This window comes from Mus pahari, chromosome 3 (assembly GCF_900095145.1).
Source record: "Mus pahari chromosome 3, PAHARI_EIJ_v1.1, whole genome shotgun sequence".
In the NCBI taxonomy this organism is placed as follows: Eukaryota; Metazoa; Chordata; class Mammalia; order Rodentia; family Muridae; genus Mus; species Mus pahari.
Genome location: NC_034592.1, coordinates 146,941,808 through 146,954,413, shown reverse-complemented (window position 1 = coordinate 146,954,413; position 12,606 = coordinate 146,941,808). Strand labels below are relative to the sequence as shown.

General features: G+C 47.6%; 2 protein-coding genes and 1 pseudogene across 3 annotated transcripts in view; 2 read left to right on the top strand and 1 right to left on the bottom strand.

Annotated features, from left to right (window-relative positions):
- Nucleotides 1-951, top strand: part of LOC110317504 (protein WFDC11) — a 2,694-nt gene extending 1,743 nt beyond the window's left edge. The window contains exon 3 of the mRNA XM_021191947.1: nucleotides 928-951. Within this exon, the coding sequence (XP_021047606.1) occupies nucleotides 928-951 (24 nt within the window). The remainder of the gene's footprint in view (nucleotides 1-927) is intronic.
- A 6,043-nt stretch (nucleotides 952-6,994) lies between these two features.
- Nucleotides 6,995-8,419, bottom strand: LOC110319511 (annotated as a pseudogene). The gene is made up of 2 exons (XR_002380401.1): nucleotides 8,160-8,419; nucleotides 6,995-7,311 (listed from the first exon to the last, which is right to left on the bottom strand). The product of XR_002380401.1 is annotated as an uncharacterized LOC110319511 (transcript).
- Nucleotides 8,420-9,594: 1,175 nt separating this feature from the next.
- The window catches only part of Wfdc9 (WAP four-disulfide core domain 9), a 9,900-nt gene continuing 6,888 nt past the window's right edge, over nucleotides 9,595-12,606 (top strand). Inside the window, exon 1 of the mRNA XM_021195187.1 lies at nucleotides 9,595-9,678. The gene's annotated coding sequence lies outside the window, so the exon portion shown is untranslated. The remainder of the gene's footprint in view (nucleotides 9,679-12,606) is intronic.

Here is a 12,606-nt window from a genome sequence, read left to right as displayed (position 1 = left end):
AGGCCCCCACACAGACACAGGCCCACACACAGACACAGGCCCCCACACAGACACAGGCCCCCACACAGACACAGGCCCACACACAGACACAGGCCACCACACAGACACAGGCCCCCACACAGACACAGGCACACACACAGGCACAGGCACACACACAGGCACAGGCCCACACACAAACACAGGCCCCCACACAGACACAGGCCCCCACACAGACACAGGCCCCCACACAGACACAGGCCCCCACACAGACACAGGTCCCCCCACAGACACAGGCCCTCACGAAGACACAGCCCCCCACAGGCACAGGGCCCTCCCACAGGCTCACACACAGACACAGGCCCCCACACAGACACAGCCCCCCCCCCCATAGGCACACACACAGACACAGGCACACACACACACACGCAGAGAATGGAGAGAGAGAGAGAGAGAGAGAGAGAGAGAGAGAGAGAGACCAAGGTCCTTCACACCAGAAAAGTAATTCACTGGTACATGAAATGAAACACCAGTTTAGAGCCCTCGGCCTTTTTTGTTTTGCTTTGTTTTGTTTTTGCTTTTTTGATACAGGGTCCCTCTCTATAGCCCTGGCTGTCCTGGAACTTGCTATGTAGACCAGACTGGCCTCAAATTCACAGAAACCCACCTGCCTGAGTGTTGGCATTAAAAGCCTTCCTCTTTTAAATGCCCTTTTCCTCGTTTGTCTGCATTTGTAACCATGGACTCCATAGCTGGACCTTCCTGGGGCCCCTTGGAGTCCGGTGATCTCTCGGTGAACCCGAGCCTCATACCCAGAAGCGGTCAGGTCCTGGCATCTGCCATGGCGGGTGTCAGCCAGTGTCTGTGGGGACTGGGCTGCAGCTCGAGGATGAAGGTGGTTTCCTAGAGACTGAAGATCGCTGAGAATCTAAACGTTCTTCTTGTTTACAGAAATTCTTTGAAAGAAAGAAATGACCCTGACTTCTCGACGGCCCGGCCTCACAGGAGCCAGTGGATGCTTAAGAGACTTCAGAACAGGGCTGGGTGGTTACTTTTAGAAATGCTGTGTTTATTGAGGGGTGCAAAGGCAAACATACTTGAAAAATAAAACACTTATGAACAGACTGGCCTCAGTGTCTCCTTTTCATTTTCCTTCATATCACTCTGTGATTCCTCCTGAATACCTTGCTTTAAAAGTTATTTATTCTGCCAGGTGTGGTGGCACACACCTTTAATCCCAGCACTCGGGAGGCAGAGGCAGGCAGATTTTTAGTTCGAGGCCAGCCTGGTCTACAAAGTGAGTTCCAGGACAACCAGGGCTACACAGAGAAACCCTGTCTCAGAAAAACCAAAAAAAAAAAAAATTCTTTTATAATTTCACATTTAATCATGTTATTCGATCAAAGTCATATTATCATCTTAGATTTCTTCTCCAATCCTGTCTTCTTTCAAAGTCTTTTAACCCTGTTTTTTAAATTAATTATTTATTGCCTTATATCCCAGTTGCAGCTTTCCCGCCTCCCTCTCTTCCCAGTCCCTCCCTCTCACCTCCCTTTCCCCATCAACCTCTACTCTGTTGGTTCTCAGAAGATGGCAGGCCTCCCATGGATATCAGACAGCCTTAGGTTTCAAGTTGCAGTCAGACTAGGCACACCTTCTTCTGTTGAGTTATCCTAGGCAGCCCAGTTAGGGGAAAGGGATCAGCAGGCGGGCACTGTGCTCAGAGGCAGCCCCTGCGCCTGCGGTGAGGGTCTTACATGAAGACCCCAGATGCATGACTCTCTTAGTTTTGGTTTTACTGCTTTGAAGAGACACCACGATCAAGGCAACTCACTCTTATAAGGGACAACATTGAACTGGGGCTGGCTTACAGGTTCAGAGGTCCAGTCCATTATCATCATGGTGGCATCCAGGCAGACATGGTGCTGGGGGAGCTGGAGTTCTACATCTTGATCCAAAGCCAGGAAGAGACTCTCTTCTGCAGGCAGCCATTGGAGACTCTGATTCCATAGTGGGTGGAGCTTGAGCACAGAGACCTCAAAGTCCACCCCTACAGTGGCACCCTTCATCCAACAGAGCCACACCCACTCCAACAAGGCCACACCCACTCCAACAAGGCCACACCTCCTAATAGTGACACTCCCCATGGGACAAGCATTCAAACACATGAGTCTATGGAAGCCAAACCCATTCAAACCACCACCACCAAGTGTTACATATGTGCAGAGGACCTAGGTCTACCCTATCCTTGCTTTTTTATTTGGGGGGGGGTGTCTTTCTACACAGCCTTGGCTGCCCTGAACCTCACTGTGTAGGCCAGGCTGGCCTTGAACTCACAGTGATCCACCTTTCTCTGCCTCCCAAGTGCTAGGAAAAGTGTGCCACCACACCAGGTTCCTCTCCTACTCTTTCTTAATGGTACTTTTTACAATTCCTCATTGTAGGGATTTTGTCACCTTATGTGGCTTAGAATTTATTCTTATGAACTTTTTCAGGTACCATATCAATGTGAGGAATTGTCAAATGACCCCTTTTATTATTTTTTTAAAGAATTATTTATTAGCAGAAGATGGCCTAATCGGCCACCATTGGGAAGAGAGGCCCCTTGGTCTTGCAAACTTTATATGACCCAGCACAGGGGAAGGCCAGGGCCAAGAAGTGGGAGTGGGTGGGTAGGGGANGGGTGGGTAGGGGAGCAGGGGCGGGGGAAGGGTATAGGGAACTTTTGGGATAGCATTTGAAATGTAAATAAAGAAAATATCTAATAAAAAAAAGCTTATTTGTAAAAAAAAAAAAAGAGAGAGAGAGAGAATTATTTATTTATAATGTGTGAGTATACCGTAGCTCTCCTCAGACACACCAGAAGAGGGCATCAGGTTACCATTACAGATGCTTTTGAGCCTCCATGTGGTTGCTGGGAATTGAACTCAGGACCTCTGGAAGAGCAGTCAGCATTCTTAACCACTGAACCATCTCTCCAGCCCTCATTCTGTTTTTCAAAGATCAGATCTTTCATAATATTTTTAGTAACTCTTTATGTTACGTTAAACAGTAGATGAATGAGAAATAGCATATCTCAAGGATCCAGGACTACCTGCATGACTCTTATGGGGCTTGCTGTAGGACCAGGCTAATCCCAAAGGTCCCTAGCTTCAGGCTTGTGTTAGGCTAGCCCTCAGTCCTTTATATGGCTAAGCTGGCCTCTAAACTCTAGGTTTTAGACCACTGTCAATAGCATATTTTTTCCCTAGGCATAAGACCCACACCCACATGAGGCTGACCATCACACCCCTATGTACCAGCATAGCACCTCTGGCTCCACTGTCTAGGCTTGTCTCCACAGATTAAAGGATGCAGGCCCACCCAGTTCTAAGGTACTTCCTCTGGATGTAGTTTCAGGCATAGCTTGTGAAGAGTCAGCAGCTCTGGCCTTAAATACCAGCCGGGCACCTGCACACACACAGCTTCCAGGCCATATAATCCCTGATTCCAGCAGATTCAAGTCCCAAGCCTTTCTCTAGACTTCAGAGCTGAAGCCAGACTCCACAACTACACTTATGTATCTTAGCTCCAGGATGGCTCCAGAGATCCCAGTATCCAGGTGGGTTTAGATCTTCATCTGAGTACGCAGTCATTGGGTCAGCACCAGGGAACAGAGCTAGAAGCCGACACCCATGGTTTTGGACTAAATTTGAATGCTTCTAGGTTGCAGCCAGGCTGAGTCTGAGCCTACCCCACCCCGCCTTGAGTAGATACAAAACACTAACAAACCAAGTCTCACATAGAGAAAAGATCGTTCGTCATGAGGGTGACATAGGCCAGACATGGAGATGTATAAATGTCTCATGGGACCAGACTTACATGATCATATTTCAGAAATGAAACAAAACCTTGATAAATGTCTTATAGTTCGAGTTCCTGTTGCTGGGGTGACTCACCTTAACTGAAAGAGCGTTGGGGGAGGAAAGGGTTAATTTGGCTTACATTTCCACAGCACAGCTTATCATCAGTGGAAGTCAGGACAGGAACCTGGAGTCAGGAGCTGATGCTGAGGCCATGGAGGGGTGCTGCTTACTGGCTTGTTCCTCATGGCTTGCTCAACTTTCTTTCTTTCTTTCTTTCTTTCTTTCTTTCTTTCTTTCTTTCTTTCTTTCTTTCTTTCTTTCTTTCTTTCTTTCTTTCTTTCTTTCTTTCTTTCTTTCTTTCTTTCTTTCTTTCTTTCTTTCTTTCTTTCTTTCTTTCCTTCTTTTTGAGACAGGGTTTCTCTGTATAGCCTTGGCTGTCCTGGAACTCACTCTGTATACCAGGCTGACCTCGAATTCAGAAATTCACCTGTCTCTGCCTCCCAAGTGCTGGGATCAACCTACTTTCTTATGGAACCCAGGATCACCAGCCCAAGGATGGCCCCACCTACAATCAGCTGAGCCTTCCCCCAGCAATCACTAGTTAAGAAAATGCCTTACAGCCAGATCTTACGGGAGCATTTTTCCAGTCAAGATCTCCTCCTTTCCAGTGACTCTAGCTTGTGTCAAGTTGAGCTAAAATTCACCATCACAATAAAAAGTGCAGCACGCAGGGGCTGGAGAGATGGCTCGCCATTAAGAGCATGTACTTCTCTTGCAGGGGGCCCAAGTTTGGTTTCTAGCACTCACATGGGGTGGCTCACAACATCCTATAGTACACATACTTAAAGTAAAATGTGGTGGGGGCATAGGAGGAATGGGAGAGAGGGAACTGCTGTCAGGATGTACTGAAAACAAATAAAATTATCAAAGTGCATTGGGTAGCTCTACACGCATGCCTGCATGACACCCATGGTATTCAGTGGATTACATACAAAACAAATGTCATGGAGGTGGGAGGTGACATGATGATAGGTAAGAATATGACAGGGAGGGAAGGAAAGTAGGAGAAGATGTAGAGGGGGGGAATAGGAGAGGATGCACAGGGTGGGGGGAGGAGGGAAATAGAAGATGTAGAGGGTGGGGAGAGGGAAATAAGGGAGTATGAAGAGGGTGGGGGGAAGAATGAGACAGTATATATCATTACATGTATGACAAATTAACATGGACAAACCAACATGATTTTCTGAGAAAAATAAATGCTCAACCAGCTTCGGGATGCGGAGATCAAATCTGAGTCAGCAGGCCTTGACCAAAGGAGTCTTCTCGCCTCCCCATGATGGTCGATCTTAACTGTTCACTTGATTGCCTTGACAAATGACCAAGAGATTTATTAAGTAAGCAAATTTCCAGGGATATATTTTTTTGATGCTATTTCCAGAGAGAGCTAGGTCATAAGGCCTCTGGTTTACTAAGTGGCTCCAATCCTTGATTTAAATGATATATTGGCTTCTTGGGATGGTGCTGAAGTGGGTCACTGGGAGTGAGGCATGCATTTAGAGCTATTTCTTGCTCTGTCCCTTCTTAGAGAACATTTGTTGGCATGGCTTTCGCTGTATCCTCCCCACCATGAGCAGCATCACTGAAACTGCTAGCCAAAATGTCTTCCCTCTCTTAAGTGGTTTCCATGAGGCATCTGGTTCCAGCAGCAGCCTAACACAATAATTCAAGCCATCCAGGAGAGCGCGCTCTCACTGCCTGCCTGCCTGCCTGCCTGCCTCCAGCATCCATGTTGGTTGATCATGATCTTTTCCCTAGATCCCCCTTATTGAAGTTCAGAATGAGAGTGAAGCCCCAGAGCTCTGTGATGCTTATGATGTTAGACCAGAGGCTCTGGCTTGACATATAAGCTTTCCTCTTTTGCTGTGTCCTTCATTAAATGACCCAGAGAAAGCACTGGACGTTGCCTCTAGGCATGACCTGACTACCCAAATTCTCTTCATATTTGATGCCTTGTCCCAAGTGTTCACCGCTGGAGTGATGAACACATCCATGTGGCTTGGTGCTATTGGAAAATTCTAGAAACATTTATTGCTAGGTCCCAGGGAGAGGTTCCTAGGCTCTATGGTCTTACCCCTGAAAGTGACTGTAGATCATACTCTCTCCCACCCTTAATCCCTCCCTCTCTTTCCCCCCTTACCTTCCTGGTTCCTGATGTGTTCTCCTATTATAATGCTTCAATCTTGTCAGTGTCACACACCAGTGCAGCCACCTCCCAGTCTTGAATTCCAACCAGTGTTGGTGAGCACAGCCTTTCTAGGTTAGCTGCCTTGTGTCTGCTAACTAATACAGCCACCGATGACTGAATCTTAAACTTAGCACTAGGATCATTTAGGGGGGAGTTTTGAATCCCCAGACTGGGAGGGAATTAGTACACCTCGTGATTAATGTCTGCTACCTGTAGCATATGGGCAAGTCAGAGGGCTACCTTGCGCCAAAACATTCTCTGCAATGTCAACACCAACCACCAGCTTCCCCTCTTTCTGCTATGCCTGTGGATCAAAAGAAGAGTCAACAAGAGGGTGGCTTGGGGTTGGAGGGGAACATCCAGTTAATGAAGTCATCGGAGTCTGAGACCCCAACCCAGGCCCCAACACCGGTGTATCCGTATCCTTCGGTGATAAACAAGAAAAAGGAAGCAAAAGAGTCCAGAGGAAATACCCTCCTCTAATCCCATGAGACCCTCTCGCTCTCTCCTAGGCCTAGTTATATTGCCTGACTTCCTTGGATTGACTATCTTCACTGTAAACGAACCTGAGTCGGAGAACCCCAAGAGCAGCTGGGAGTGACCAGGGCTAAGGAGAGGAAGCCATCTTTGGTGGGGGGTGGGGGAATCCCACCCTCTACCTCAGATTTTTCTTTTAATTCTCTACCTATACGACGCTTAGAGGTTTTTGTGAACCCAAGGCAAGGAATGTTCTCGTTAGCCCTGTGGCATGCTGCTCGGGAGATATTTGTTGTGGTAGAGCTGATTCGGTGTGCTGGAGCCTCCTGGAATTGGAGTGGGTGCACAAGACAACAGGACAAACTAGAGACAAATTACCAACCAGGGGTGGGGGTGGGAACCCGGACCTAAGAGGAGCGCAGTGGGCATCAGTGATTGTTAACAGTATACGTGAAGGAGGCAGGTGCTGCGACCTTGGTTCTGTTTATTTAGTAACAGCAGTGGTGAGAGATGACAAGGTAGTTCCAGGCAGAATCATATCTCCTTCAAAGCTGGGCGGGGACCCACTCTCTGAGTCGACATAGTCAGAGGGAGGGGTGGGAGGCATCGCCCACATATCTTTATCCAACAGGTTCGCGCAAACATTGCCACATGCAGCGGAGCAGCAGATGTTATTGGCTTGGCAGTCCTGGTGGGCTTCACAGTGGCGGCTGCACAGATACCATTTGGGCTTCCTCTCACACGCCTTGATCTCGGTGTGAACTGGTGCTACAAAAAAGGGATAAGATCAGATAGGTGAGCGGGGTGGCTGCCTGGAGAGAATCCCTCTTGAGCTTAAAGTTCCGGCAGTATGCTGAACACTCCCGCTATGCCTGCCTTTTCCAGGCAACGTCTCTGTTTGTACTTAGTCCTGCTGAGCAGTTGTGTTTTAAACCTCATGCCCCGTGATAATCTCACCACCTCCCTATAGCTATTAGTGTCTGGGTCCCCTCTTCCTCTTCCTCATACCTCCACCCACGACCAGTCTCTCCTAGTAGACAGAGCCGCGATGGCGCCACCTCTGTGAAATGTGTATTCTTATCAGGCTCATAGAAACCGGAGGTAGTTCTCGGACCCTTTCAGCTCCTCATTCTCAGGGTCCGTGAGGCTAACAGATCGGCCTCCAGCCTCTCTGTTTCCTCTGCTGTCTTGCTGTCTAGTGTTCTGTCCCCTTCATTTACCTTTTACCCCCACCCCCACCCCAGGTGGCAACTCCATCCCTACCTCTTTCATGATCAATGTTTTGGTTTCTGCACCTATGCCCATTTCTACGCCCCTCTTCCCCGCTGAACGCCTCTGAGAGTTTAAGCCCTCCCAAGTACGCAAGTTTGCCCCTTGGATTTTCAGCCACGGGGCCCCTTCCACCACCATTCCTTTCTGAATCTTTGGAATAAAGGGTGGGAATCACACATTCACTGTGCACCTTATCACTGTGTCCGGAACCATAGCTGAGGGGCTGTGGTCACCCAGAGTCAGGACAGTACTGTGGAGCAGAGTATGCAGTCGTATCCCTTCTGGGTCTGTTCTCAGTTGCTCCTTGCCTGCTACCCACAAACCCACCTCATCCAATCACCTACCGTCATATTTCCGTCTTCGCTGGACCCCTCCCTCGGCTAGGGAAAGCAGCAACAACACGCCAAGGAAGAACAGCAGAGTCCTGGAAAACATAGCTGTGACCCAGGCGGTGAGCTTAGACCTAGTCTGGATGGCAGACTTCCCCAGAGCAGGACGGGGCCTCTCTGCTGCCGCTGCTGGCCAAATCAGGGCAGAGCAGTAACCGTCTTGTTTTCTTCCTCTTTTCTTCCCCCTTGCCCTTTTTCCCTGCGGCTTTTCTCATAAACGAGATCTCTTTCAGCCCCATCTTCGCGCTAACATAATTTCCTCATGAAATATATAGTTTAGGGCTCAGGAGATGGATTATCGGGTAAAGTGTTTGCAGGTAAAAGCTGGCCTGTAGTCAAATGTCTGAACCAGAGCCGGGATTGTTGGTAGAAACAGAAGACTCTCAGGGTCCTGCTGGGCTGTCTGGAGCTGAAGCTGTGAGTCTTAGGGTTGATGAGGAACTCTGATGTCTACCTCTAGTGTCCATATGCAAATGCATAAGCGTGCACATATATGTACACACGTGCAGGCACTGCACACACGAAGAGAAGAAATAAACAATTTATTTTTGTTTTTTAGTTAGAACTCTCTTATGTGAAAATGAAAATATAGTGATAGTTAAGAAGTTTATACTCTCACCAGTTAAAATAGACTCATTTTTAAAAAGATTTACTCTGTGTGTGTATGTGTGTGTGTGTGTGTGTGTGTGNGAGAGAGAGAGAGAGAGAGAGAGAGAGAGAGAGAGAGAGAGAGAGAGCCATGTGTGACACCAGGACATCAGATCCCCTGGAACTAGCATTATCCACAGTTGGGAACTGAACCCCGGTCTTCTACGAGAGCAGCAGGTGCTGATCACCACTGAGCCACCTTTCCGTCCTGGTTCGCTGTTATCTCAGTTTCCCCGGGCACGCCATACAGAGTCACATTTTGGCTCAGTCATTTTGTGACCCATCTTCTGCCCTTTTTATTTAATCCTGTAACCGTCTCCCAAGATGCCTTTCCGTCGCTGCTTTCACTTATGTCACACACACCATCACGTATCTGTCCTAATTCATGCTGTTCTGCAAAATGCTCAAGGCTGGGCAAGGTGGGGCTGTGGGCAGCAGACAAGGAAGGGATGAATAGAGACTGAGGAGCGCCCAGGAGGTGGTGACAGTCTGCATGCCCAGATCCATCCGCAGCATCATAAAGACTCTGAAATTTTGTTCCTGGCTTTTTAAAATATCTTTTCTTTATCTTCTGACAACCTCATACCTGTGTATAATGTGTATCGATCCTATCCGTTCTCAACCTTCCCCACCCACTGCCTCTGAATTTTCAGTCCCCAATATGTCTACCTTCATGCCCCACACCCCCATCTCTGCATACCAGAGAACCTACGTATCTCCAGCTTGGCCCCACCTCTTAAAGGTTATATCGTTCTTACTATTGCCACTCTGGGGACCACAACTCCAGCACAGGAACCTTTGTGGAACAGGCTACAAACCATAGCAGGTACCATTTTCCTCCTCGTCAGTTTCCCCTCGGTGTGTTCCCTCGCTGTCATACTGGGGCTTCCAAACCCTGACCTCTGCCTTTGTATGGTTCACCCTCCTCGGCCAAGTATGTGCAGTCTTAGCACATACTGTGCAAAGCACCAATGTTTTCTTTCTCTTTCTCTCTCTCTCTCTCTCTCTCTCTCTCTCTCTCTCTCTCTCTCTCTCACACACACACACACACACACACACACACACGCACACACACACACATACACACACACCCCTGTAATCCTGTAGGCCAAGTTTGAGAGGAGTCTGCTCTTTGAGAGTACTAGGCCTCTTCATGTGTGTGTGTGTGTGTGTGTGTGTATTTGTGTGTGTATGTGTGTNTGTGTGTATGTTTGTGTATGTGTGTCTGTGTATGTGTGTATGTGTATGTCTGTGTGTGTCTGTGTGTGGTCTGTGTGTGTGCCTGTGTCTGTGTGTGTTTCTTTGTGTGTCTGTGTATCTGTGTCTCTGTATGTGTGTGTCTGTATCTGTGTGTGTATGTGTGTCTGTGTGTCTCTGTGTGTGTCTGTGTCTGTGTGTGTCTCTGTGTCTGTGTGTGTCTGTGTGTGGGGGGGAGCAGAAGAGTACATTGGGTACCCTTCTCTGTCGTTCCCTACCTCATCCCCTTGAGATAGAGTCTTTCACTGAACTTGGAGATTGCCATTTTTCATCCTGGCTATGTGGCTAATGCTACCTTTTCCCATCTGCCTTTAACATTGGGGCTACAGGGCAATGTGGAACTGCTAGGGTTTTTTAAAACATGAGTGCTGGGATCTGAACTCAGGTACCACGCTTACCCAGCAATCTCTCTTACCCACTGTGTCACCTCTCCAGCTCCTACCATGCTTCTCTCAGGTATTTGGTGAACACATTTCTCCATCTACCAAGCAACGATTCTGTGCCAAGATCCCCACTGTAGGGTTAATCCCTCCATTTCCTTCATTTTTTGCTAGATGGCCATTTAGCTTTTAAAAACACCTTCCCTATCCAGTTTCTTTGCCACTGTGAAAGGCGTTTTGTCAGCTTGTACTTGGCCCATCAAAGGAGAACCAACACTGAGCAGGATGTGAAGTAAAAGATTATGACACAAAACCAGATATGATCCTGTAGTCCTAACGCGCAGGAGGCTGAGACAAGAGGGTTGTCATGAGTTCTAGGCAAACCTGGGCTACATGGTGAGACCATTTCTCAAAACCATCACTACCAACGGAGACAGGTGCCTCTGACTCCCTTCCTGTAGGTGAGCTCAAACGCTTCAGAAAAAGACTCTGTACCCCGTGGCTGAGGAGTTCTGGATTGGAGATAAAGCTGTGGAACACACACAATGTCCCCAGCCCACACAGAGGCGCCGTCTACATCAACACAGATCTGTGCTTTCGCTTGGGAGAGCGACAAAGAAATAGCCGACACGTAGCTCCTGAACTGAGCCCAAAACTCTGCTACCACAAAAGTCAACCCTAACTCTGCTTTTCTGTTCTTTTGTGCTCCGTTCCAAATCTGACAATGTGACAAGAGCTGTCAGTCTGCTGTCACAAAGCACCTGTAGACAAGGGAGCGCGAAGCCTGAGTTTTATGGCTAGCTTAGATGATTTGTCGCCCGCCATTGTGTCATCATCATCATCCCTGTGATAGGGGTTGGGGGGGTCCTTGCTCCCCCTCCCTGGGATGGTTAAGAATACCAGGAGTACGCACGGAAGGGCATTGGGCATCACCAGGATCCTGAGAACCTTTCGGGGGTTAAGGTGTTAAAGTAAGATCACTGTCTTTTGGCTTCTGCAAGTATCAGACATATATGCAGGTAAAATATCCACACATACACTGAGAAAGAGTAGACGCTGACCAACATGATTGTTTATAACTTGTGTGTGTGTGTGTGTGTACATGTGTATATGTGTGTGTGCATGACTGTGTATGTGTGTGTACATGAATCTGTATATGTGTGTGTGTGTGTGTGTGTGTACATGAGAGTGTATATATGTGTGTATATACAGGCCTGGTGTAATTTTACTTTTATTCCTCCAAAGATTTTTGTTTTATTTCCTGATTAAGTGTATATGCGTGTGGGGCAGGGCTCATGCATATGAATTCAGGTGCCCTCAAACCAGAAGGGGGCGTCAGACCTCCTGGAGCCAGAGTTACAGGAGGCTGTGAACCACTTCTCATGGATGCTGCGAATTGAACTAGGGTCTTCTGGAAGAGAAGTGTGTGCCCTTAACCCCTGGTCATCCTTCATCTTCAGCCCTGAGACTTCACCTTTAACGATCTCTGGCATTACACTTGCTTTCCTGAAGAGACTTTTTGGTGGATGCAGGTTGATAAGCCAGTGAAGTTTTTTTTATAATTATGGATGTGTCCTGTGAACTGTCTGTGAAGTAGCTCTAACTTACACATGGCTACTGAATTCTGAAATCACTGAAATCTGGCACTTCCCTTTGATCCAATGAACCCAGTCTCATGTGTCTGATGAACACTTTGAGATGGGTGATAACAGATCGTTGTTCCTGTTCAATCGTGAGGACAGGAGCTCAAGCAGGTCTCCTACACTTTACCCAGAGCAACCCGCTCATTAGCACGGCACCAAGATGCTAACTGAACAAGAAAGAAACGGTAGAGCAGAGGGTTAGAGTGTGTAAACTTAACAATGCACAATGGCATTTTTAGAAAACAAACAAACAAACAAAAAAACTGAAACAAACAGAAGGTGGGGCAGAGTGTAAGGACCTGCCGCTTTAGCTAACACGATGCCATCCTCAGGGAACCCAAGCAGAAGTGACTGAAACAGGGTGTAGTGGTATATTTAAAACAAAAAACAAAAACTACTTCTGCTTTTGTAGCCCCTTACACACATATTATTGAACCTTAACATGTTACATATGTTTCTTTTTTTTTTTTTTTT